Source organism: Grus americana, chromosome 1, assembly GCF_028858705.1.
Source record: "Grus americana isolate bGruAme1 chromosome 1, bGruAme1.mat, whole genome shotgun sequence".
In the NCBI taxonomy this organism is placed as follows: domain Eukaryota; kingdom Metazoa; phylum Chordata; class Aves; order Gruiformes; family Gruidae; genus Grus; species Grus americana.
Window position 1 is genome coordinate 82,608,571 of NC_072852.1, and position 25,935 is coordinate 82,634,505.

The window sequence follows — 25,935 nt, forward strand, 5'->3', positions numbered from 1 at the left end:
GAGCCGCTTCCAGGGCTGTTGCTCCATGAGCAGGAGCACTACAGCAGTGGGCGAGACTGCCGATATCTGGTGCTCACCACATATGTGCGTTGTCCCCTAAACTAAAGAACAAGGACCTCTCTACTTCAGCCTGACCATTGAGTTTTAAAGAAAGGAGAGAGAAAACCAACCATTTGGCAAATTATTTTTCAGTTGGAAGGGACCATTGGAGGCCATCTAGTCCAGTCCCCTGCTTGCAACAGGGCCATTGTAGGTCAGGTTGCTCAGGTCCTTGTCCACTCACATTTTGAATATCTCCAAGGGAGGTGGTTCCACAGCCTCTCTGAATACTTATTCCAGTCTTTGACAACCCTCACGGTGAAATTTTTTTTTTTTTTGGTATCTATTTGGGTTTGGCCATATTTCAGCTTATGTCCGCTACTTTGTCACGATAGTTGAGATATGTCTAAAAGATGGGGAAACTTTCAGCTATAATTTCCTGTATAAACTCACTGGAAAATCTGAAGCAATTTGAATGGCAAAAAAACCTTTACATAGTGGAAAAATGTGTTAGAAATTTCATCGCTTGGTTTCTTGATAATCAGCTAGAGCTCAGTCATTAAGTATGTTGTTACTGAACAAAACACAGACTAAAGAACACTATATGAAAAAAGAAAAGGGTTTTAATGTGTTGGGATTTTTTGTGGAATTTCTTTTTTTTTCCTTCTTTTTTCTTTCTTTTTTTAAGTCACTTTCATATCTAACACTTGCTGGTATGTAAAAAAGATGGTCATAAAAGATTTTTTCTACTAGTTTCACTGTTACCCTGTGTTCAGTGGAATATACAGAGTATGAGTCCTATTGCAAGGTAACAGTTGAGGTGTATTACCTTTTTAACAAGGCTATTACCTTATTAAGAAAACTTATTAACACAGCCCCTAAATAGGCTTATTGCATATAGTGGTTTTCTGTTGCATTTGATAGTATCTGGATCAAGGCTTTGATCCAGGAGTTGCTGCACTGCTTGTCCTCTGAATGGCTCTGAGCTCACTTTCGGTTTTATCAGTTTCATCCTGAAGCTCTGCTTTAACAGCTTTTTTGGCTGCTTCTGTTGTTATTACTTCCACGCTTAAGGCACTTGTTCAGACTTCTTGTACTTCTGTGTAGTCTTAGAGCAGCACCAACCACTATTTACACAGTTCCTGCTCCCCTTCTTCTAGTCTTTTTTTCTAGCTGGTTCAGCGTGTTGGCTGCTATCTGGACATCAGAATTATTGCAGGCTGGAGCTGTTTTCTGAAGAACAATCATGTTCAGCTCTCTAATGGTGCTCAGTTAGCATTGCTTTAAGTTCCCTGAAGCCTTTTTCAGAAAGCTCAATACCTGTTTCTGTATGCAGTTGTTCACTGAGCACTTTGCTAAAGTCTGAATATGTTCCCAATGGGCCACACATTTCTGGTTGGTTTGTTTTCATAAGCAAGAACTTCTCTCTCAGTTCAGGCATGTACTAGCTTTAGCTGATCACCTGGACAAAACACCCTTTAGCAAAAAAGGTAGCAGTTTACCTATATAGGTATACCATCTGCTGTTCTGAGCATCTGGATATCTGCTGAACTCTGTGGGTTTTTTTGCTCCTCATTTTTCATCCCAAAAAATGAAGACAAGACTTTTTTATCTATATATCTCTTTTTTATTATTATTCTTTTAATTTTTTTTTTTTTTTTAGTACAGCAACTTGTATGTGTGTGCTGTCATCTCAGGTACCTGTTAAGGTATTCAGGAGTAATGCACTTACTGTGAACTACTATTAAGAACATGATCCCCCCCAAACACTATGTATTACACCTGAAATACACAGCATGGTTACATCTGCTTATATAAGACACTGACGAATAAGTAGAAGAAAGTTATGCTTCAACTGTTTATGCTAAGGTTTTTCCACTTATCTAAGCTCAATGGCATCCTTTCAGAAAGCTGCATTGGGGACTGCAAACTTGTGGAACTGTGACATAATGCATACATAAGAGAAAGTCTATTTGGGAGCCTCCCTTGAAGAACTTAGCCATAAACTAAGCTTTCCTTAGGTTATGTTTCACATACAGCTAAGTCGCATCTTAGCTTGCTGTCATCTGAGAGGAGAGGTCTTGGTATCTTCCCCCCCATCTCATTGGCAGTCCTTTCCTTGCACTAGCTGTCACCATGCTGATTTAACTCATGAGAAGAGCAGAACAAATTGTTTTTCTTCCCTGGGTTATTTTTCTGCCATTTATCTAAGTTAAATTGACCTGTTGTGCATTGGACAAGCCAGCAGGAGTGACAGGAACATGTGGCCTGAAGTGGGAAACAAATCTGATTCCTTGGATTCTAGTCAGACTTGATCTTTCATACTGAAACTTCCTCTGTTCCCTCATTATCTCAAAGATGGTCTGGTCATTTTTCTTTGTAAGTACTTCAATTGTAAGTTCTGTCTTGCTGTGTGTGTCTTGCTGGTACTGCAGACACCATCTGCTTCTTCACTGGGTAGGAAGCCATTATTTGCTTCCCTGCATTTGGTGACTGATTGACGGACATGTTTCTGTGTGAAACATCCCTTATATGGCACTCTATGTTAATCATGATATTAATGTGCCTCCGTGTGTATACGGATGTAGTGAATAAATGGATGTAGCTCACTACTAGCTCTTGACTATGATGTTATTTAACTACATGATGGTGTTAAATAATAACTATGATGTTATTTAACAACAGTGATGACAGTGTGTTTGGTAAAGTTGTTTTTTCTCCCTTCTTGAGTTTGTACTAACATATTTTGTCTTCCCCCCCCCCCCCGCCTCCTTTCTACCTTTGCTCCTCACTTGTTATGCAGGGTGTCATGGAAACCTGCCAGCTATTAAGAACATCTTTGACCTTCTCCCGGTGCCATCATCGAGTTGATCCAGAGCCATACATCAATCTCTGTGAAAGAGACATCTGTGCCTGTACCCAGGGCATGGACTGTCAGTGCTCGGTGTTCCTTGATTATGCAAGAAGCTGTGCTCACGAAGGAGTGATTTTGGACGGGTGGCCTGAAGAGAGCTCATGCAGTAAGCTGACAGGATTATTCCTAGGCTGCTTATCCCAAATGAGATCATGCTTGTCTTGCAAATTTATGTTCTGTAGCTAAAAGCAACTGGTGCTTTTTTAGGATGTTAATTCAGGTTGATTCAGGCATGGCAGGTTAAAATCTGCAGTGCCTTTTTCACTCCTCTTTTCAGTTCTCCATCACCCACCTTTTTCTAGAAGTTGTTGTCCCTAAGGCAGGATTGTTTGAACCATATATGAAGACGATCCTGAGCTGCTACAGGTCGCACCATGGTATACAAAGTCAGTGAAGATTTATTAGATAGACAAAGACTAGGATGTTTAAGAGCTATTTCACATATGGTTCAGATGTGTGATGTTGTCCTGCCTGTGCTTGTAAGTCAGCATCCTTGTGAAAGGCTGTCCTTAATGTTTGTAAAGACAATTGTTTCATCCTTTATTTGCTTGAAACAATTACATTGAAATTGACATGTTACCTTTTTTTAGCCAAACGTTGTCTAGATTAGACATCCAGATTGCATCTTGAAATACGGCCTTTATTAACCCCATTTTTGCTGAGGTCAGAGGTCCTGATTGCATCTCTGCTAAGATTTTGCAACAAGGAAGTGCTTAAATTTACTGGGATGGATTGCCTTTATAGAGAAAAGGTCATGTTTGCACCCAGTGTTGATATACACACATACATCCACTGGAGAACCTTGGTTAAATATATAAGCACACAAATGAATAATAAAAAGAAACAATCAGTTCTCTAATATCATGTTCTCATGCTTTCTGCATTACACAGGAAGGACAATTTTCTCAGGATGTTTATGTAAATTGATTTCATGCGGTAACGTGACTGATTTGCACTGATAACACTTTCTTCTCTGGTAAAGATATTCTGCTATTGGCCACCACTGAAGAAAATTGTGCTTTCAGATTATGGTTAGGGCAGGAAGATACTGCCAACCACTTGTTCAAGGGATTGTACTACAGATTGTCTTATTTCTAGCAGTAATTTGTTACCTTTCTATTGGGACATAAAAGTGATCTGATGAAAACTTGTCTCAGAGTGCAAGCCAGAGAACCCAGTTTTGCTAGGGCTGTGAATAAATCTAGCTAAAACCATGAGTGAAATGAACCCCTCTCTGTTCCCAGGAATTTTAGAGGTAATTTCTAACCCTTGACTTCACAAACCACATTTTTCTGAGTCAGGGAAAGAGAGGTGGCCTGCTGCCACAGCAGGAGCTTAATTTTCCATCACACTTCATCTGTGCTGTGATGCTTTCTCAGGAGATGGTGATGATAGTTGTATTGGGGGTATGAAATGCTCTGCAGCATTGGAAGGGCTTGTCCTGGTTTTGGCTGGGATAGAGTTAAATTTTCTTACTGGCAGCTGGTATAGTGCTGTGTTTTGGATTTAGGATGAGAATAATGTTGATAACACTAATATTTTAGTTGTTGCCAAGCAGTCAAGGACTTTTCAGCTTCTCATACTGGCCTGCCAATGAGAAGGTGGGGGTCACCCAAGAAGCTGGGAGGGGACACAGCCAGGACAGCTGACCCAAACTGACCAAAGGGATATTCCATACGATATGACATCATGCTTTATATATAACTGGGGGGGTTGGCCAGGAGGCAGTGAGGCTTAGGAGCTAGCTGAGCATCATCTCCAGGTGGTGAGCAGTTGTCCTATTAACTGTCTTTATCTTAACCCGCAAATTTCACCTTTTTCTTTTTGATTCTCTCCCCCATCCCACTGGGGGTGGAAGTAAGCGAACGGCTGTGTGGTTGTTTTAGCTGCTGGCCGGGTTAAACCACGGCAGGCTCTAGTGCTGGGCATGCTGTACTAGTGCAAGCTGATGCCCAAGCCCTGGAGCCACAGAGGGCAAGACCGCTCCTTCGTTACCCTCCCACCTCCTTCAATAGAGGATTTGCTGGGAAAGGGCAGGCTCTTATCTTTTCTTCCCACTCCATGCCCACGCAGTCTTGCGGGGTATAGCTATGCATCAAAATGAAGGGATGGCTATAGTGTGTGCTTGCATAATGGCCTAGCCTAGATAATGACAGCAGTGAAGATACCACAGCATGGGTGTTATCCTGTGCTAGCCCTTCTCTAGAAGAAGAAGAATGGGATTTGAGAGTCTTAACTATCTCCCAGTTCTCTCTGGAAACACAAAACAGTGTAGTTTCACAAATGAGTGGAGTAACTGCATAGCTTAAAGGTACAGAACATGCTTGTCTATCCAAATTACTCAGGTATTATTGCAAAACTTCCCCTCATGTTTCATTGCTCTTAATGCACTTGTTTTTAATTATTAAGACTTGATTTATTAGAAAAGAAATTGGCTTTAACCTCTAAGTATTTAGTACACAACTTGACAGATGATGATATCACAGCAAACTGAAAATCAAGTGTTTCTAAAATGTTCTGCTTCTGAGAAAGAAATCATTGATTGGAGAGGATATGACCTTTTTGGTGTCTCTGTGGTTCAGCCTTTGATAATTAAGGGATTTATATGTTTAAGAGTTATTGAGGAATTTGCATTTCTAATTTCTTTTAATTCTTTCAGGGCCAAGATGTCCAGTTGGCATGGAGTATAAGGAATGTGTATCCCCTTGTGTCAAAACCTGCCAGAGCCTGAATATCAATGAAGTGTGTCATGGACAATGTGTTGATGGCTGCAGCTGCCCTGGTAATTTATTTACTGGGTTATTTACAGATAAACATTTGGCAGGGATGCTACCTATTTTATTAGAAAAAGGAAAGCTGTGTCTTCCCTTAAATTTTCCTGAAATCAGAAACACTTCCCTTTTCTGGGACCATGCCGTAGAATAAACCAGTTTCTATACTGCCTGTATGCTTACTCTATGAAAGAGCTATTTTTGAGACCCAGCTAAGAAGTAAATGTTTCTGTGAAAATTAGTACCATCTAATACTCTAGGATCGCCTTTCTTTCTTGGTGGGGGACTGCTTACCATTGAAGTGTCTAGATTCCTTCTGAATTGCTTTTGGTTAGAAGCATCAAGTTAATGGAAGAAAGAACAGAGAATATACTGAAGGAGTTTCTTACAGAAAAACAGTACGTGTAGAGCTCATGCTATAATTCCAAAGATCTTCATGATTTGAGAGGAACAATTTCACTTATTGAATCATTTGTACAGGAGATTTGATTGGTTTAAAGGGGGCAGCCCAACCACCACTTTTGGGTTTTTTTCCCCACAGTCTTCCTCCTCTGTCTATTGTACTTAACTGCAGGAGGAGAGGTTTGGGGTTTTTTTTTGTTTGTTTTTAATAGGACTATCACTGCATTTCACCCTTCAAATCTGGACTTTGCGCAAAAGCACAGAGGTATTTACTGTGCCCCTGTACAAGATACCAAGCATGACAGAGGCTTACTGAGAACATAATTTGGTTTCCAAAACAAGGCAGTGATGACAATGTCAACTTTGTTTGAGGGGTTGTTAACTGCATTCCAAACCATTCCCAGTCATTCAGAGCTTAGTATTTTCCCGTTTAGCTGCCAGTCTCTTTCTTACTGGAGGTTCAAAGCTGTCATTTTGTGGTAGGACTTGGGAAGGTGCACATGGAGGGTGCCAGGTGATGTAACTAGGCACAGGACCTTAGTTTGTTGTGAAGGACCTAGCTATTACGTTTGTGAAGTCCTGGGAGTGTTGCGGAAAAGCTGAAGGAGATGAATCCACTGGCTGCATAAGGACGCTGGCTATATTCTTCCTTTGGTAGCTGCACTGGTCAGTTCAGCCCAGCAAAGGTCTAAGGTGACAGGAACTGGAGAGCAGAGAAACAGGAGCTCAACAGAAAGGGTACTGGATGAGGAACAAGTAGATGGGTAGAAGGAAGTGCATGAAACTCAGTACAGGAAAGACATGGACCTGTTGGAGCGGGTCCAGAGGAGGGCCACAAAAATGATCAGAGGGATGGAACACCTCTCCTATGCAGACAGGCTGAGAGAGTTGCAGCTGTTCAGTCTGGAGAACAGAAGGCTACTGGGAGACCTTACAGCAGCCTTTCAATACTTAAAGAGGGTTTATAAGAAAGATGGGGAGAGACATTTTAGGTAGGGCGTGTTGGGATAGGACAAGGGGTAATGGTTTTAAACTAAAAGAGGGTAGATATAGAGAAGATATAAGGAAGAAATTTTGTATGATGAGAGTGGTGAAACACTGGAACAGGTTGTCCAGAAAGGTGGTAGATGCCCCATCCCTGGAAACATTCAAGGTTGGGGTGGATGGGGCTCTGAGCAACCTGATCTAGTTGAAGATGTCCCTGCTCATTGCAGTGGGGTTGGACTAAATGACCTTTTAAAGGTTCCTTCCAACTCAACCTATTCTATGAAAAGAAATAAGAACCAGCAGTTAATTTTTTTTATGGTTACTTGGTGCACAGTCGACAGGGAAGAACTTTGATTTGAGTTTCATAGACAGCCAGCAAGATCTCACAGATGAATAGAGGAATTTGGGATTATACCTTCTCTTACCTACCCTCCAGTGCTCCAAGAGTATAAAGGATCTGTTCAATGAATATGGGGGTTTTTTGTCTTTTTTTGTCTTTTTTTTTTTCTTCCCCTCCCTTAAATGCACCACACACTTACTTTAATTGCTGTAAATGGAATTACTATTGCCAGGAAAAAAAGGCAGATGTTCTGTTTTCTTTTGCTCTCTGGAAAGCCATACAGCTCTTAAACGCTCATGTCTTGTTTTGAGTATCTCTCACTGGAAGGATTTTCTCAACAGCAAAGATCTTGCCATGCAGCTCGATGGCAAGAATGGGAGAAAGGGGACTTACCTATTTCTCACTATCAGTGGTGACTGCTGCTGCCAGGGAAAAGGGCCAAAATCTCTTCAATCAATTGGAAGGAGTCCTTCAAAGAGAAGGGAGATGGGTTTTCAGCAATCAGAATATTTTGCTACAGCAGCTCTTTTAAAAACAGAGAAATATCAACTATCAACCAACATGGGGATCTAAGAAAAATAAACTTGTCCTTTCTTCGACTACTAGCTTATAGTGCAATCTCAGACAAGTCTTGTAACTCATCTGTGACTTTGTTTATCTTTAAAAGATAAAATACTCTATAGAGTAGGTAATTATAGCTGTGTAGCATGGAAACCTCAGCGGCTGGATCCAAGTGGGGAAGTTAGTCCTTTCACTTTTTGCTTCTGCAGAAGTTGAAAAGAGAAACCACAGCTCCACATGGTAATGTTTCTTTTTCTCAGACTCTGTCTGCTAGACTTTTATGTTGTCCAACTTTGTTTCTTCATTCCCTACTTTGTCTCCTCTTCTGTCCTCTTACAACAAATACAAAACCTGTCCAGACAACCTTTACTGCAGTCAGTAAAGTGCATGTATTTTTCAGACAGTCAGGTTCCTAGACCAGCTCTGATCAAGCTTGATTGTGCTCCCCGTCTTTGACTCACGTATATTCCAATATGTGTGTTTTGCACTCAGGGACTGGCTAAGCAAAGAGCTCTTCTGGGAGCACCAGAAATTCTCCGTTTAAGCACATCTGAGGGAGAGGCAGCATTTGAAAGTAGAAACCGGCCCCCATGAGGCTTTTTGGCAAGCCTCATTCTTTTTTATTGCTGTCTGTGACTAACTATGGATAATAACACATATGAAGTCTTGCCAAAGTATATGAAGAGCTAGAAAATCTAATCAAATTTATGTTTGTGTCCCTGTGTGTGTGTGGCATGTGTATCTGCTGCTACCTGATCTATCCAGAGGGGAAGCTCCTTGATGGTGAACATTGCGTTGAAAGCTCCGACTGCTCCTGCATCCACTCTGGAAAACACTATCCTCCTGGCTTCACCATCTCCCAGGACTGCAACTCATGGTAAAATCAGTGTTGCTCTCGTGCGGTTACTGTTACTCTAGATAAATACTGCACACCACTTAGTGACTGTTTTAGATGATCTTTCTAGAAATCTGTCTTTACTTTTTCAAAATTTCCTTTTATTGGCAAAAGACCTGCTCTCTTATTGGAAATACCAGCCCCTTCCAAGAAGTGAGCTGTTCACAAAGACAAAATCAGCTCTACTTTTAAAGGGATATTTGATCTGATAGAACAATGTGAGGGTCAACTCCTTCAAACAGTAGAGAACTACCTGTTTCCTGTGGATAAGACAGACCGGCAGGTTCCCATGTCTGGTTAGTGTCAGCGGTGGTGTCTTTGTTTTGACTTCCTACAGTTATTTAACCTCTAAACCCTGTTTCTTTCCAAGAGGACTTAGGTCAGACACGTCCTTGGAACTTCTTGCAAAGCTAATGAATCTTCCCAGCTGCATGGCTCACAATTTTTCTTTGAATCATGTATGTCAGCCTGAAGGGGAAGGCTAGCTGCCTAAAGAAAGGAAGGGGAATGAGTAATGTATTCCTGATCTGGTTATGTATAAGTGTGAACATATTTGTGGAAGGAGTTCAGACAGCTCTGTGCCCAGATGTTTAAAATTAGAGCACAGGAGGAGGACTCAGTTAAGGCCACCATATGTAGAAGAAAGATGGGCTATGCATCATCCACGTTAACCACAAGTTTTTCGTTACCTGCAGCATGTGTCACAGAATACAAAGCAACCACGACATTAGCATTTTGTCTTTTTCCCTGGAGCTGTCTTCAGCTTTGAGCTTGGCCACATTGTTTGACCTTATTGCTCTTAGGAGATCAGTGCCACCTGATAGACTGTATTGTTAGAAAATGCTTTCTGTTATTCAGATATGATACTGCTGTGGAGAATGTCATTCCATTGGCTCTGTATTTACCATCTTCAATAAAATGACTCCCCACAAATAGTTTTTGAGGGCTAGGATAATTAAAGGAATAAGAAGAATCTAACATCTCTTGAAACTTGCTTGATTTTGGAGACTCTAGGATTGACTGACATGGTATCCCACAGACCCAAGGATGAGGGATAGGATCTCAGTCACTATCAGTGCATGTTACTAGTTACTACTAGTGCCTGTGGGGGATGGCACTAAATCCACCACCCAAAGACATTAAAGCGGACACAATCTGCCTCCTTGAAATTTGCAGAGAAAGGGAAACTAAGCAAGGGGAGCTTAAGTCAGCAGTGTGCTGTCAGACTGATGTGAAGGTCTGCTTTAGCAGAAGTGTAGCTGGCTCGTGAAGGAAAGGGATTATTGCCCTCCTATGACGAACTCATGTGGCCAGTGCTGGGCCCCCACTGCAAGAAAGAGGATTATGAACTGGAGAGAGTCTTGTGGAGGACGCTGGAGATGATCACAGCAGGGGAGCTTATGATGTAAGAAGAAGCAAAGGGAAATAGATTTGTTTAAAGGTGGCACTTTCACTGCCTAAAGGGGGTGTAAATAAGATGGGGCCAAACTCTTCTCAGAGGCAAACAGTGAAATAACAAGAAGCAATGAACACAAGTTGCAGCAGGGGAAATTCCATTTAGACACAAGAAAAAATTTCTTCCCCCTGAGATGGTGCAGTGCACTGGGACAGCTGCCCAGAGAGGCCATGGGACCTCATCCTGGAGATTTCTAAACTCAATTGGACAAGGTCCTGAGTCACCTGATCTAGCTTTGAATTTCCCTTCTTTGAGTTGGGGGTTGTAGTATATGATTTTTCTGGAGGTCCCTTCAAACTTTTTTTTTTCCCCTATGATTCTGTTGTATTAATAGACATACCTTGAGAACTGTATTTAGAACTCATTCCACATCAGTGGAATGTAGTTGAAAACTCTATTAGACACAGAGCTTTGGCAGGGGAAAAAAAGAAGTTTGTGAGTTTTGCAACCATTCCAGGTCTTATTACCAGCAGTTGCTGTTGAATGATGGTAAGAAGGGGTGGATATATTAAGAAATAAGGTTATGGGAGATGGAAAGGATGTTGGGGACTGGTCTAATTTCCCTGAAACAGGGGCCCATGTTTCAATTATTTGGGAAAAAGTTGCAACAGAAGATTTGAATTCATGTACTCTTGCCTAACTTGTCATGCTATGTTTCCTAGCATTTGTCGACGTGGCACCTGGATCTGCAGCAATGGGGAATGCCCAGGTATGTTGGCTCTACTCTTTTCAGGTTTTGACAAGTAAGCCTTGCCTACATCCCTACCACTCACATCCCACTTAACTTTTTGTGTGAAAAACAACGTAATCTGTCTTTGTTCTTGCTTGCTCCAGTACAAGCCAGATGGGCTCATACTTCTATGTTCTTGTAAGGCAAACCAGACATTGTGCTGTATGATTTATGTGTAGCAATGAAAAATCCTGTTTGGTGAGAAGAATATTCCTCTTTTCATTACTTAGTTTACCAAGTTGTAAGGGTCTGTATGTTCAGAGGATTGGCTTTCAGGAAGAGGAACACTGCTGGGTTTCTTTGACCAGCTACCATTCCCTATTTGATTGTCTGAATTAGCATGCTTTTGTTGATGGGATAATTTGAAGTACTGGAAGTAGAATGGGTCACTCTTGATACTCCATGTCTTTGGGCCCTATTGGTGGAGGAGCTACAGCCCTGGGGAGAAGGTGGCTACCCTGCTTTCTGTGGGTGGTGGCAGACTGGAGAGGCAGGTGTTCCTCCTACCCTACCTGCCTCCCAAACTCACTGGTACTGGTGGCTGCTGTCCCAGTTTTTTGCCTACAGGGGGAATATGACTTTTCATGCTGTGTGTTGGCCAGCAAAGCACCGCCTGTTTTATTTCCTCCTGCTAGTTCTGTGACCCATCCCCATCTCAGTTCCTGCACTATGTTCAGCCATGGAAAGGCCTGCTTGACCTGAAACAGCATTTGACTCTGCTTGCGTTGTGCATAGGAGTCTGCAGGGAGACAGCACAACTCTTTATCTTGTTTGTTCTCCCTGCTTTTGGGAACTGAGGGTGGAAGGGATGAGGAGGAGACTGGAGTTATGGCAGGACAGGAAAAGACAGAGCAGATTTTTGGGTTTGGTGTGAGGTTTTTTGATTTTTGTTTGGGTTTTGGGTTTTTTTGGGTGTTTTGGGGTTTTTTTTTAGGTGAGACTGCGCGATCCTCACAAATTAGGATAATTACAACTGTCTTAAAATGACTATCAAAGTCTGTCTTTCTATTAACAGTAATCTAGCCTGACCCATCGATATTCTACTTCCTCCTGCTTTAGACTGAAAGAGTACTTTGCCCCAAAATGTCAGCAGAAAAAAAAGGGGGGGAGGGGGTGTTTATGCAAATGTTCAAGATAGAAATGACATTTTTAGTGAGCTCTGCCAAGTGGGACTGTGAGAAGCTCCATGCTTGTGGTGTTCACTAAGATCTCTCCAAGTGCAGGGAATCTCACTGTCTAAAACACAGAATCAAGGACACAGCCCCAGCTGATTTGTTATGTCTTTTAGCTAACGGTCAACAACATGTTTACAAATGAGAAATATGTTTTTTTTTCTAACTTCAGTTTTGACCTAGGTTATAGCTCTTAATGTCCTTGTTTTCTGGGCTACTATGAATATTATGTGGGCCAAATTTTTATCCTCAACTCCAGCCATGTTTTCTTCATAGTGATTATAGGATTGAAGATAAGCCTAGTATTGAGGCTTGCAAACAGATTTGTGCAAGAGGGACTATAGCATTACTGTCTTTTTCTGAATTGGGAAGCTCTGCAGAATGAGCAGAAGTCAAAAAGAAAACCAGCTTATTTTTAGACCTTCAGCCAACACATACAAGTCACTTTTCATCTAGGCTTGTACAAGACTGAAGGTGGTATAAGTGCAGCTGTTGTACATGTATTTGCTAACATCTACAAACTGTACTGAGACAGTGTGGGAGGGCAGCAAGGCCTCCTAAAGTAGCAGTACTTGATAGGAACAGTAGCCAAGTTTATATTGTTGCCTATCCTGTTTTGTCTCTATTTGAAGCAATATTACAGTGTATTTTTTATTGTTGGTTGGTTATTTTTGCAAGAAATAGTTCTAAAATCATGTCTCACAGAAAGTTTATGTACTTAGACTCACATAAGCTCAAGGTAGTTCCATTATTTTTTTACCAACCTGTTTGTCAGGAAAGGTTTCTTTTATATTGAGGGAATGAATTGCCTAGCTGTAAGTTTGGTGATAAAGCTGGGTACACAGCTGGAGGTGGTGCTTCAGAAGGCAGTGCTGTGTCAGCCAACCAGCAATAACTGGCTGGCACTAGCAAGAAGCTCTCAAGCTGATATCATAATTAAATTAATTATGAAGGCAGTAGGTTTCAGGAAATCTCAGGGGATGCATTACACCAAATGGAGTAGATAGAGGGACCCATAAGAAGAGATTTTGCCGCAGGAAAGAAATTTCCCTTTCAGGAGCAATGCCAAAGGGCTGGGACTTGTCTGGGATACCAGTCCTTAGGTCTCCACGCTGCAAACCTGTCCTGTTGGTTCCTAGTTGCAGAGAACGCCCTGGAAATCAAACTGCGGTGTAATGTAGTGGGTTATGCCTGGTTTTCTTTAAATCTGTTCTCCACATCTGATAGCCAGTTAATTGACTCTGAAGTTGAGTAGAATAACACTTGTTTTACCTTTGTCCAAGCTTAATTGAACAGAAAATAGGACTTCCAAAATACCAAGCCACCTCACTCTCCAGGGGAAGACAAACATCCAGCAAGTGCTGGACTTCTCTTAGGGCTGTGCAAGGCTGGGAATCCTCAGGATCTGTGGTGGTGTTCTTCAGCACAGGCTGATTTAAGATGGTTAACACTGACAATATGTTGAAGAGGGAAATTTTCATTTGGCGTTCATGAGACAGAGCTTCTGTGGGACTCAAAGGCAGTGCAGAGAGAATAACTGCTGGGGTTTACCCGTCAGCTTGTAATATTTAACCTTTTTCCATCCTTTGTCAGTGGATTGCCAGTGTGGGCCCAGCACCTGACTTTTGTTCTCAACAAGGAGATCTCTGCCCACCTTGTTTTCTGTGGAACTACCTCTAAGTGTAATATTCTTCTCATATGAAAGAATTTCTTTGCAAGCTCTGTGGAGCTGGAGCCTTCCTATGTGTTTGCAGAGGCCCTAGCATAACAGAGTTCTAAATACTAGTTGTGGCATCTGAACGCTGCCTTCCTGGAAATGAGAAGTCACATCTCACCAAAACATGTTAAAACGTTGATGTGTTTAAATAGCCTCTTTTCATAGTAGAAGTGTAGACAAGCTAGACTTTTGCATTATTGTGTAAGAACTTTAGATGTAGCTCTTGTAACTATGGATTTATTTTTAACTTCATATAAGTTAATTAAGTTCAGAGTAAAGTCCACCATCAATTCTGCCCTTGCAATAACTCCAGCCAAGATTGTGTTCCAGCTCTTCGTTCTGATAAGGTATTTTTACTTTAATGTTAGAATAACTTATTGGTATTCCAACAAAGGAATAAACACTTTTTTTTGGCTGTGTTCAAGGAGGCCATTGTGAAGAAGGCTTTCAGACACTGTTGCCTTCATAAAACCATACTGCAATGCTTTCAAAACACCAGTAGAGAGACAAAGAGAGGGCTCACAATCTGGCAGGATGCAACTGTGAAACATAGACTGAGAATGAGGCACCTCTGTAAAAGAAGAGCAGAGCAGGAGTGAGAGTCCAGCAAGTTTTGTTGCAAATTTTGATTTCCAACTCTGTAGAAATGCCTGCATTCTGCAGCCAGCTCCATGGGTGCAGATTTGCCCCACTAGGCTGAGCAAAAGTGGATTTAAAGTGTGTTATGTCAAGATGTTGCACCTACATAGGGGTGAAGAGGACATGTTGCCCATTGCGTGGAGCGTGTGACTAATTGACTAATGCTGGGTAATCCTGCGTGCCTTTCCTGGCTCTGCCAGTTTTAGGTATTAGTACTTCCACTCTCTGTGCCTCAGTTTCCCCATTGTATAAAGAGGGAAACTCAGCTCCTACACAAAAGAGAGCATGGGTTGCTGTTTACAATTGGTTAGTGCCACCAGCACCCATCGCTTAGGTACTAGGTATGACCTTGCCTGCAGAGAGCTTGAGTGACTGTGCTGTTTCCAGGGCCACTGAGGTGTGTACTACAGAAGAATCAAATCCACTTCAGTGCAAGGAGCTGAGCTGTTTGCTGATGTCCTCGTGACCCTCTGTTTGAAACATTATATAGGCCTTTCCGTAGGCATGAATTTCAGCTCCCAAGTGTGACTTATACCATATTCCCTAGCTTTTGTTGGCGCCGCTGTTACTATGGGTAATGACTTACAGGAATAAACAGTGAGATAAGCATCTCTCCGGTGCTTTCTGGTCTGCAGGGGACCTGGGCCTTGTGCAACCTGCTCCACTGGGCTGCTCTTCCCCCTCAGTGGCTTGGGAGGGACAGGCAGGATTTTGCTCCCAGCTGGCACTGAGGTGATTAATGGCTCTCTGCATTTTTCAGGAGAGTGCTCTGTCACCGGCCAGTCCCATTTCAAAAGCTTTGACAACAAGTATTTCACCTTCAGCGGGATTTGTCAGTACTTACTTGCCAAGGACTGTGTGGAAAATTCCTTTTCTGTGATCATCGAGACCATGCAGGTAACAGCAGCCTCGGCCGGTGCCTGTGTGCTTCTGCACATGCTCTTGGGAGAATGGGAAGGGCTGTGGGAGTATGATATGAATTGCAGATGCACAGGCCAACAAAAGTAATTTTCCTATGAAATAATTAGTTTAAATAACAGATGGAGTCTTTCTCCTTAGTTAATAAGTGTTTTGCTTCTCCTTGCTGCCATTCCCAGGAGCCTACCTGGAGATTGAGATTCGTAATGAGATTTGGAGAACGAGCCCTCACCGCCTCTTTGCCAGCTGAACAAACACATGCACATGAGGGTGTGCCCCTTGCAGAGCACCCTGAAGGCCGGTGCCCGGCTAACGCCCCGGGAAAAGACATTTCCTCGGACACTGAGTAGGGCGTGCTGGCAGAGTAGTGCCTTGGGTTGCTTTCCATTGAGTCATGGTGATTTCTGTTGCTGACTAGCCAGTCAGCAGCTCCTGACTTTTTTTTGCCATCTCCCCCGATAGACGTGAGAAAGGCAGATGGAGGTCAGCGAGTGGAGACGGCTGGGGAGAGGCAGGAAAGGGAGCCAGGCCAGAGTGGGGAGGGAAGGAGACTCTGGAGGGGATTTCACATCCAGGTTATCCCGGTCGTGAAAAACTTGCTTGCTGTGAGGGCGACAGAGCACTGGAGCAGGCTGCCCAGAAAGGTTGTGGAGTCTCCTCCTCTGGAGATATTCAATACCTGCCTGGATGCAATCCTGTGCAACCTGCTGTAGGTGATCCTGCTTTAGCAGGGGGGGTTGGACTAGATGATCTCCAGAGGTCCCTTCCAATGCCTACCATTCTGTGACTCTGTGAAATTAATCAACCAGTTGTGCATAGGAATAGGTGAACTAACCTGGAGACTGAAAAGGGTACTGAATCAAGCAGAGGGGAAGGAAGGGAAGGGGAACAGAAGAACTGAAGGCAGGGAGAAGTATGGTGAAGGGGAGTGTATCAGCCTGCCTTGTGGGACATAGCAAGAGAGAAGTCACAGGCTTTGGACAAACAGGGTGTGATGCACCATTTACGTCTGTATCCAACATTAGAAAGCTCTGATACTGCAGCTCTGAGGTCATCTGTGCTTGGGAACTTGCAGAACGGGTTTCCACTGAAACTTCCCTTTCGAAACCAGGGAGGAGGCCCTGGGGCCTGCAATCCCTGTTCTTCATCTGCGCGTAACCCACAGCCGGGGAAAATCAATAGCACAAGAGTCTCGGGCAGTGCGAACCACACAGCTGTTTCCCGGCCTGACAGGCTGTGTGGGGCAGCGTGCCCTTCCTGCCCCTGCCGCAGTCGGAGGGGATGGATGCCGGTCACTGGTGTGGACTGCTCCCGGGGGTCCAGTGTAACGCCTACGGATTGCTTTCCAGGCTCTGAGACAAGGAGCTGCGGGTAGCTCCCTGGTGCGTGGTTAATGGGATAATGGAAGAAAGGCTGCCAGCCTGATATTTGTGGGATGCAGAAACTAGATCCATAAAACCATCAAGACACTTAACACCTCCCAAATTAGATGCTGAAATGCCTTTTGGAAGTCTGGGGCTAAGTCGCCAATAAAGTGAAAGCTTAAGGTTCAAGGCAAATTTTTCCCTTCTCTGTAGTGTGCAGATGATCCCGATGCAGTATGCACTCGCTCAGCTTCTGTCCGAATCCGGGATATGGACAACAGCCTCATTAAAATGAAACATGGAGGAGGAATTTCACTGAATGGACAAGACATACAGATCCCTTTGATACAAGGTGTGTTTGCATAGTCTAACTCTGGCCAGCCACTGAAAGGGTCCTACTTACTAGTGCTTTCTGGCATGCCTTAGCCCAGTTCAATCAAAAAGTGTTTCCAATACCAAATTCTCATTTGCAGCCTCTCCTAGAAGCTCTGTCGTTCTGGCTTCTCTCCGTGCAGCCAACACATCTTGGCTCAGCTCCTTTAAAATCAGCTGGTCTGGATTTGAGATGCGATATTGAAAACTACTGTTGGTCTATGCTTTTTGAAATTACTATTTTTTATCCAGAAGCTTGAAATCCCTCCAGTGCAAAATGTCACTGTTAATGCCCAAGGTTTTGCAGAACACGCATGTATCCTCTTCTAGGGCTCCTGAGTGCCTTAAAGCAGAGCCTATGGACAAGTTCACGCAGCTATAAACTGCTGAGCAGGCACAAAGCTTGGGAAGTGTGAAGTGGGCACTGCTGGCACCCCTTGCTTTGGCAGACCTGCGTGTCCCTGCTCTGTGGCACCCACTCTGTTGGCCTGTTCAGTGCGACACAGCAGTCCCAACCGCATCCTAGCTTGACTGACTGACACTTTGTGGTTGTCTTTAGGTGCCCTCCGCATCCAGCGTGTGGTGAGGACTTCAGTTCACCTTACCTATGGGGAAGATTTGCAGATTGACTGGGACGGTCATGGTGAACTCCTAGTGAAGGTAGGAGTTTCTTTCTGTCTTTTATTTCTGCCTTTTTGCCCCCTCTCTCATCCCACCCAAACATGTACAAAGATTTTCTTGTCTGAAGTGAGAAATTGTTTTGTGTTGCATGTTAGAAATTCCATTCTCTTTTGCTACCCCCGGAGCAATATACGGGTCCTTTTGTATTCCAGAAATAAACATTTTCATCCCACAGCAGCGTGGCAGCTTTTTTTTCCTTTCTTTTTTGTGCAATTACAGCCATTATTAACCGTGAATAGTTTTGTGTTTTGTTCAGCAGATACCCTCCAAACTGGATTTTTGCTTTCATTTGCTTTGATTGTCCTGTCTATAGCAATGGATTCATATGACAAAATAAGGGAAGAATATGGCTCCAGGGACACGGTTACTCATAATTTCCAGGAAAAATCAATTAACTCATACAAGATATGTTGCATGCTCCTTCTACTATGAGGAATGTTTAAAGTCACCCTTGATTAACAATTAGGGTTTGTCTGTGCTGCAGACCACAGTGGAGTGTAGAAATACCCAAACCAGGTTTAAAAGAAATGAGCTGCAAGGGAAGCAGTCTAGCTGCAACAATGTAAAGCTTTACATAAACAACTTTTTTGTGTGTGCATATGTTGTAAGCTGCAGAATGAGTTGCAGCACAGAAAAACCTGTGAGGGAAGGGGAGGAGATTATTTGCTGTGCAATAGTCTCCTGATAGCTGATAAACCATCCCTCAGGTGTGTGAGTCCACCTGTAGCATTGCTTCCTGGCGTGATGACCTGCAGGCTATGGTGCTAAGGCAGGGGGATGTAATCCCGCCTGATGCTGGGCAGCTGCAGACCTGTGTGCTCCTGCCGTGTTTGCATGGATGGGTACTTAACCACAGCCCTGCTGCCTTTGAGTCCCACTTGTAATAGGGCCTCTGCAGCTGGGCTCTGTGTGGGGTGTGTTTGCTCACTGAGAAGATTTTTTTCAAGAGAGCTGGTTTTCCTGGGGTTCCTGTTTCTACCAAGCAGTGAACGCTGCCAATTCTGAACCATGGCATTGCTTTTGTACTCTCCTTGCCTGCCCCAAAATCTGACTTAAATATCACATCTGGCACAGAGTAAAGGTTCATGAAAGTTACCTCAGAAGTGAGTACAGGAGTTGAAAAGACAACAGAGAAGAAAGGTCTTGAATAACTTTCGAAAGCGTCAGTGGTTTTTTTGTTATGTCTATCTAGCCTGTATCTCAGTGCTCCAAGGGTCCTAGAAGTTGTTTTTAGGCTGAGAATAATTCAGTTCAGTCCCTTAGCATATCTCAGAAATTTTGTCTTTCCTCAGTATTCAAAGTATTTTTCTCCCTGGTCAGAGACCAGTATAGCTTGGCAAATTCTTTATTACAGTTAAAACAAATCTAATTTTCTGCTCCAGATCCTCTACCCATAAAAGCAGTGGAAGTTTCTCTAATCATCTGCGTTTATTCAGTTCTGCTCTGAGCTCCTTCCCTTGCTGGGTATCTAAAGCACCTTTTTAATTGCTTTTGGAGAGTTAAATTATGCTGGATTTGTAGACTGACCTGTTGCCAAGTATTTCTGACAATTGGGGGAAGTGATACACGTCCATTACCTTGGCCAGACTTCTGGTAAAAATTCTTTCTGTGTTCCTCAAGAAAGCTCCCTTTTCTGTGACCACTTGATATTTGTGATTTGAGCTTCCACTTGAAAATATGTCAGAATTTAGATTTGTATGAGTGATTGTCCATCTGCAGAGTACATGAAAAAGTATCTTCCTTGGCCATTGCAGTAATAAAGATACGTACCCTCTAATGATTCACGTGTGTTCCTTTTGATGCTCCGTATCTCCTCTCTGACCGTGTGTTCGAAGGGAGGATAGTACTAGGTTATATTTTGGAGAATGTTTTTTATTTTTAATTTTACAGAAAACCATTTTTCTTCAAAAATGTGTTTTCCTAGCTTTTTTGGTTCTGTTTCACAGATTACTTCTGCCAACCTGACTAATGTAGTGGTCTAGTAAATGAGTGCTAGAGAGAGCAGCTGTAGCATTAAGGCACTGAGTCAGCTCCGGAGGACAGTTGGTAGTACTTGTGGTGTACAGATCTTTACTTCTAATAGAAACTGACAGTTCCTACTAGAAAGAAAGATACTGATGCCTTTGTGTTACGGATGTTGCTTAGGAGACTTCCCCCTCCTTACCTCTAAGTTTAGGTTCACATTTCAGATGTGCATTGATTTGCAGTAAGAATAAGGCAGGGTGAAAAGTACATCTGCTATATGTGGGTTGTTTACAATACTGCTTTTAGTGCGTCATAAGTTTCTCTAGGCAGGAGGAAGCTGTAACGTGATGTAATGTAGCTTTAGGGGTAGTAGTCTCTTCCTTATTTTATTAATGGTCCTTAATGTTGAGGGCAACAACTCTTCCAACATTGTCTCTGTTTTGTGACAAAACAATCTGTTTAAATTTTCTTCACCTTCAAATTTACTTTTAAAATGTGAAATGGTTTCAGGTGCCCTATCTTTTCCCAAATTACCATTGGAAATATAATAATCTCACTGTATTAAAAAATGCATCTCCCACTGTTGTGCTGTTTGTTTATATGAATGAAGGGGAAAAATAGGGAAAGACTAAACTGGAGTGCTGATCAGGCCACAAAAGTAAGCCATTTTTCTTCTAGTCACCTTCAGTTACCATCTGAAATTATCGTTGTACCATGCAAAAATTATCCTGCTGCTACTAATAATAGCTATTTTGTTAGAAGTTTGAAAAGGTAGTACAATGAAATTGTGTCTATAGTATTTTAATGTGTACTTGAGAATTTCCTTGATTGTTAAATTGTCTATGGTTCATTCTTTAGAAGATCTTGCTATACAGTGGTGACCTATTCTGAAGGATAACCAGGCTAATGCTGTGTTCCTCAGTTGTCTCCAGTCTACTCCGAAAGGATGTGCGGGCTGTGTGGAAATTACAATGGTAACCAAGGGGATGATTTTCTTACACCTTCTGGCATGGTGGAAGCTCTTCTGGAAGATTTTGGAAACTCTTGGAAGCTCAACGCAGACTGCCAAGACTTGTCAAAACAAGACAGTGACCCCTGCAATCTCAATCCTCGTTTAGGTACTGAACTCCATCCAAAATTAACGTACAGCAAACTGTGCTCTTCCATTTTACATAACAATAAAAAATAAAAATAAATAAAAGAAAAATAAAGACAAAGAGAAGAAGCTAGTGTTGCTTACATTACCAGCAGGGTGGCTGTAATCTCTCTTTAAGAAAAAACCAACACAACCCCCTGAACAAACAGGGAGACACTGATTGATGCAGGCTTCCTAAGGAAAATGTAATGTTTTGTGAAAATTGAAAACAAAAAAATCAGTAATGTGGGAGCATGCTGCTGTTCAGGTTGGACCACAGTCAGACTTAGACCATCACAGCCACAGCACAAACTTGTGCCACTGAAACTACTCTTCAAGTGATAGCAATACTATGTTCATGCTCTGGGTGGACAAAGCACCTGTCGTCTTCACCCCTCTGTACTTACACCTTACAGACTTTTCCTGATCCCTTATGTCTCTTCTTTTACTGCATCACACAGACAGCCTTCCTCTTTCCCTCCATACTGCTTAGCTGTCCTGGTTGGACATGGGGAGAAATTCTCAGAGCAATTTTCTTGTCCCAGGTATTACAGCAAACTCTGATTTCTGGGAGGAGCAAGCACACAGGAAATTATGTCTGTAGATCAGAGCAGGCACTGTAGTTTTGTGAGCGTCATGCAGCCTAGAAGGGTTAATTTTGAAAATACAAAAATGAGCAGAAAGCAGAGGTCCTGTAAAAGGAAGTACAGCACCAGAAATAGTGGTAACAATATAAAAGCATTGTTTTTCCTTGATTTGTTTTACTAGTGAAATATTATTCTTTTAGTAGAGCTCATGACCTATGAGCTATGATGCTATCTATGCCTACTTGATCCTATTTTATTCTTCTGTGTATTTTGGTTGTAATTTTTTTTTATTATTATTTTTTTACAAAAGAAAATGCTTACTGTGGCTCTTCTAGCTTTTCTTGAAAGCCACTGATTGATTCGGTGCAAGCATGTAATTTTTCTCTTTTTAGCCAAATATGCTGAGGACTCCTGCTCAATTCTGATGTCTTCTGCGTTTGAACCCTGTCACCATGAAGTCAGCCCCACTCCTTATGTGAAGAACTGCCGCTTTGATGTTTGCTCCTGCTCCAATGGCAAGGATTGTCTGTGCTCTGCTATTGCCAATTACGCAGCAGCCTGTGCTAGGAAGAGCGTCCTGGTCCAGTGGAGAGAACCTGACTTCTGCCGTAAGTGAAATGCTCCTAAAACTCGCTTATTTTAGTTGTCTTGAAGGAATTTCTTGGCAATGTCAGATCAAAAATCTAGAATGAGATGATTTCTGCAAGGTGCTAAATATTTCTTATGGAAAATGATGAGAGGTTATAGCTTTTCTCCACTTAGCAAGAATGCAAAACTGTTCACAGAGACTGCTCAGCACTGGGGGAGAGAAGTAGTCATCTGACATACTCGGCAGCATTTTTGACTGGATTTCCAGTTTCAGCTGTATTGAAATTTCAGCTACTCACCTGGAAACTTTCTGAATATCACAGGGAGGGAATCTCCAAGTGCTTTGTAGTAATGTGTGAATTGCTTTTTTGGTACCTCGTCCTTTCAAGGCCCAAGATTCCCAGCTCTTGAACTTGTCAGTGACTCCTGACTTTAGCTGAAGTTGAGGGTATGAAGGAAGCACAATGGCAGGTACTTCGTCAAGTGGTATAATAGAACAGAATCATACAACTACAGACAAACTTGTATCAGAAGGGACCTCTGGCAGTCTTCTGGTACAATCCCTGCTCATAGCAGGGCTAACTTACAGGAGATTGCCTGGGGTCTTGTCTGGACAAGTTTTGAGTATCTCCAAGGATGGAGATTCCACTTCTCTGGCATCTATCTGTCTTAGCAGTTTGATTATCACTGTGTCAGTGCAGAGATTTGAGATCTATGTCAAATCTCATTTCGTGTACACCATTCAGCTTGTGGGTGAACATCATTTTGCTAACCACATATGAGCTCCTTTCCTCCTTCTTGTAAATTCTAGTATGATGTGGCAGCTGGTTCAAGATGAGAGCCTGAACTTTGATCAACAGACTGTGGGTGGCACCACTGAGCTAGGCAAAGAAGAGCTTTGTCCATGGTATTTTGTGTAGACGCTTAACTCTTGCTGACTCTTAAGAGTTGAGTTTTGAATTCCCCTGAGGATTGTTTGCAGGATTCCACTTGAAATAAATGGCAACCCTGATTCAAAAGCTTGCAATCTAAAAGATGAGATGTTGCAAGAGGATAGAATGAAAATTCAGACTGCAGGTTTGGGTTACAGAGGTGGGATAACAGAAAGAATAAGATTTTTTTTTTTTTCAGTCCAGTGCAAGGTTAATAGCCAAACTTCTAAGAAGCTGGAGCAGAAGGAGACAACATCTTTTACTTCTTTTCTTTTTCTGTTAGGTCAATGTGGTAGGAAAAAATCCATTGCAATGGAATTTTAATGGAACGTGGACACGCTTTTCCCTATAAATATTTGTGAAATGGATGTTTTTCCATTTTCCTGAGAGACTTTGCTATTAAGGAAAGAAGACAATTGAAAATGTTGGGGGAAAGCATGTATGCCTGGTAGCCCTGCTACTTCTTCCCAAAGAAAGGGTGGGAAAAAGATTTATAAACTGAATGTGCAGAAACTGGAAGGGAGAGAGAGGTCACTGGCCTTCCACCTGGTAGGGTCTGTACCTGTAAGGTCAGTGACTGCAGCTTCGGCAGGCTAGAGACTATTTACTGCGAATGAGAACAAAACAAGTTTATGTTAAACGGCTGCATGGTTTCATAATATTTTACCTAATTTATGTAAATGTTCAGATAGTGGAACAGTAATGTAATAAAAATCCTTTTAAAAATGTGCAGGTCTGGAGGCTGAAAGAAAGAGCAGCGATAATGCACCATCGTTCTTTCTGTAATTGAACAAGTCAATTTTCACAATTAATCTTTAATAGTGCAGAGCTGCTTCCTCCTCTCTGTGCATTACGGATCGCTTTATGCTCTCATAAAGTGATGATTTCCCTGATTGCAGATCCATCAGCCCCCATTAAATAATCCTGATGCTTCAGACATCTCCTGTCATATGAAGGAGAACAATCCCTCTTTTAATGGGCTTGAGATGTGAATGTGCAGGTTGTGTAATTTGTGCTGATGGCCCAGTGCACTGAACAAGTGCTCTGCTCCTGGCTTGGTCAACGGAGATTCAGTTTCTTGGGAAATGACTTGACAGAACTGGTTTGCCTGATTTGAAGTGAATAAATGGCAGGGAGGTAAGTCATTAGTGTGGCGCAGCATTTCTGCTGCATATCAAGCTAACAAGCACGTTCATCTCCCACATCTTTGAAATTATTCTAGTTGCAGTCTGATTGTCTAAGACCTGACTCCTACCCCTGCAGCCCACTGTGAATAAGCAGCAGAGCCAATCCCTTCATGCTACACAGAAGGAGCAGATAGACCATACTGTGAAGAGCTGTCTCTTTCATACACATGCATATAAAAAGCTGGCTGGATGGCTGGGCCTGAAGAGTTGTGGTGAATGGAGTTAAATCCAGTTGGCGACTGGCCACAAGTGGTGTTCCCCAGGGCTCAGTATTTGGGCCAGTTTTGTTTAATATCTTCATCAGTGATCTTGATAAGGGGATCAAGTGCACCCTCAGTAAGTTTGCAGAGGACACCAAGTTGGGTGGGAGTGTTGATCTGCTGGAGGGTAGGAAGGCTCTACAGAGGGGTCTGGACAGGCTGGATCCATGGGCTGAGGCTAACTGTATGAGGTTCAACAAAGTTCAGTGCCAGGTCCTATGCTTGGGTCACAACAACCCCATGCAATGCTACAGGCTTGGGGAAGAGTGGCTGGAAAACTGCCTGGGGGAAAAGGACCTGGGGGTGTTGGTCGACAGCTGGCTGAACATGAGCCAGCAGTGTGCCCAGGTGGCCAAGAAGGCCAACAGCATCCTGGCTTGTATCAGAAATAGTGTGGCCAGCAAGACTAGGGGAGTGATCATCCCTCTGTACTCAGCTCTGGTGAGGCTGCACCTCGAGTACTGTGTTCAGTTTTGGGCCCCTCAGTACAAGAAAGAAGTTGAGGTGCTGGAGCATGTCCAGAGAAGGGCAATGAAGCTGGTGAAGGGTCTAGAGCACAAGTCTTATGAGGAGCAGCTGAGGGAACTGGGGTTGTTTAGCCTGGAGAAAAGGAGGCTGAGGGGAGACCTTATGGCTCTCTACAACTACCTGAAAGGAGGTTGTAGCCAGGTGAGGGTTGGTCTCTTCTCCCGAGTAACAAGGGATAGGACAAGAGGAAATGGCCTCAAGTTGTGCCAGGGGAGGTTTAGATTGGATATTAGGAAAAATTTCTTCACCGAAAGGGTTGTCTATCATTGGAACAGGCTGCCTAGGGAAGTGGTGGAGTCACCATCCCTGGAGGTATTTCAAAGACCTGTAGATGTGGTGCTTAGGGAGATGGTTTAGTGGTGGACTTGGCAGTGTTAGGTTAATGGTTGGACTCTATGATCTTAAGGGTCTTTTCCAACCTAAATGATTCTATGAGTCTATGTCTCGTGTATACATATATATATATATGTATGTATTGTTTTGTGGCAAAGGGGAATCAGTCAACAGGTCCCTAGATCTTTCTTCAGGTTTTAGGGCCTATTGATAAGGCCACTGTTTTCCTTAATGTGATGGTGGTGGGGTAGTGTATTGTCTTTGCGATGGCTGTAGTGAGAGGATTTGTATGGGATAGATCCATGAGTGCTGGGGTGCAGGGCAGGGAATTAAGAGCAGGCTCTAAGTAGCATTTGAGGATGGCTACATTGCATGGTGAGGCTCAGCATGCTGGCTCGAGCTCGTGGAGCAGCTGTGTTAAATCTAGTCCTGACTTCTTGTGTCATTGATCAGAGCCTCTGA

At 42.8% G+C, this 25,935-nt stretch overlaps 1 protein-coding gene across 1 annotated transcript in view; it reads left to right on the top strand.

Annotated features, from left to right (window-relative positions):
- VWF (von Willebrand factor) overlaps positions 1–25,935 on the top strand; it is a 146,536-nt gene that overhangs the window by 18,469 nt on the left and 102,132 nt on the right. Inside the window, exons 7-15 of the mRNA XM_054847069.1 lie at positions 2,843–3,059; positions 5,613–5,735; positions 8,780–8,891; positions 11,028–11,074; positions 15,384–15,520; positions 17,119–17,257; positions 17,837–17,937; positions 20,846–21,041; positions 22,038–22,253. Coding sequence (XP_054703044.1) covers positions 2,843–3,059; positions 5,613–5,735; positions 8,780–8,891; positions 11,028–11,074; positions 15,384–15,520; positions 17,119–17,257; positions 17,837–17,937; positions 20,846–21,041; positions 22,038–22,253 — 1,288 coding nt within the window. The remainder of the gene's footprint in view (positions 1–2,842; positions 3,060–5,612; positions 5,736–8,779; positions 8,892–11,027; positions 11,075–15,383; positions 15,521–17,118; positions 17,258–17,836; positions 17,938–20,845; positions 21,042–22,037; positions 22,254–25,935) is intronic.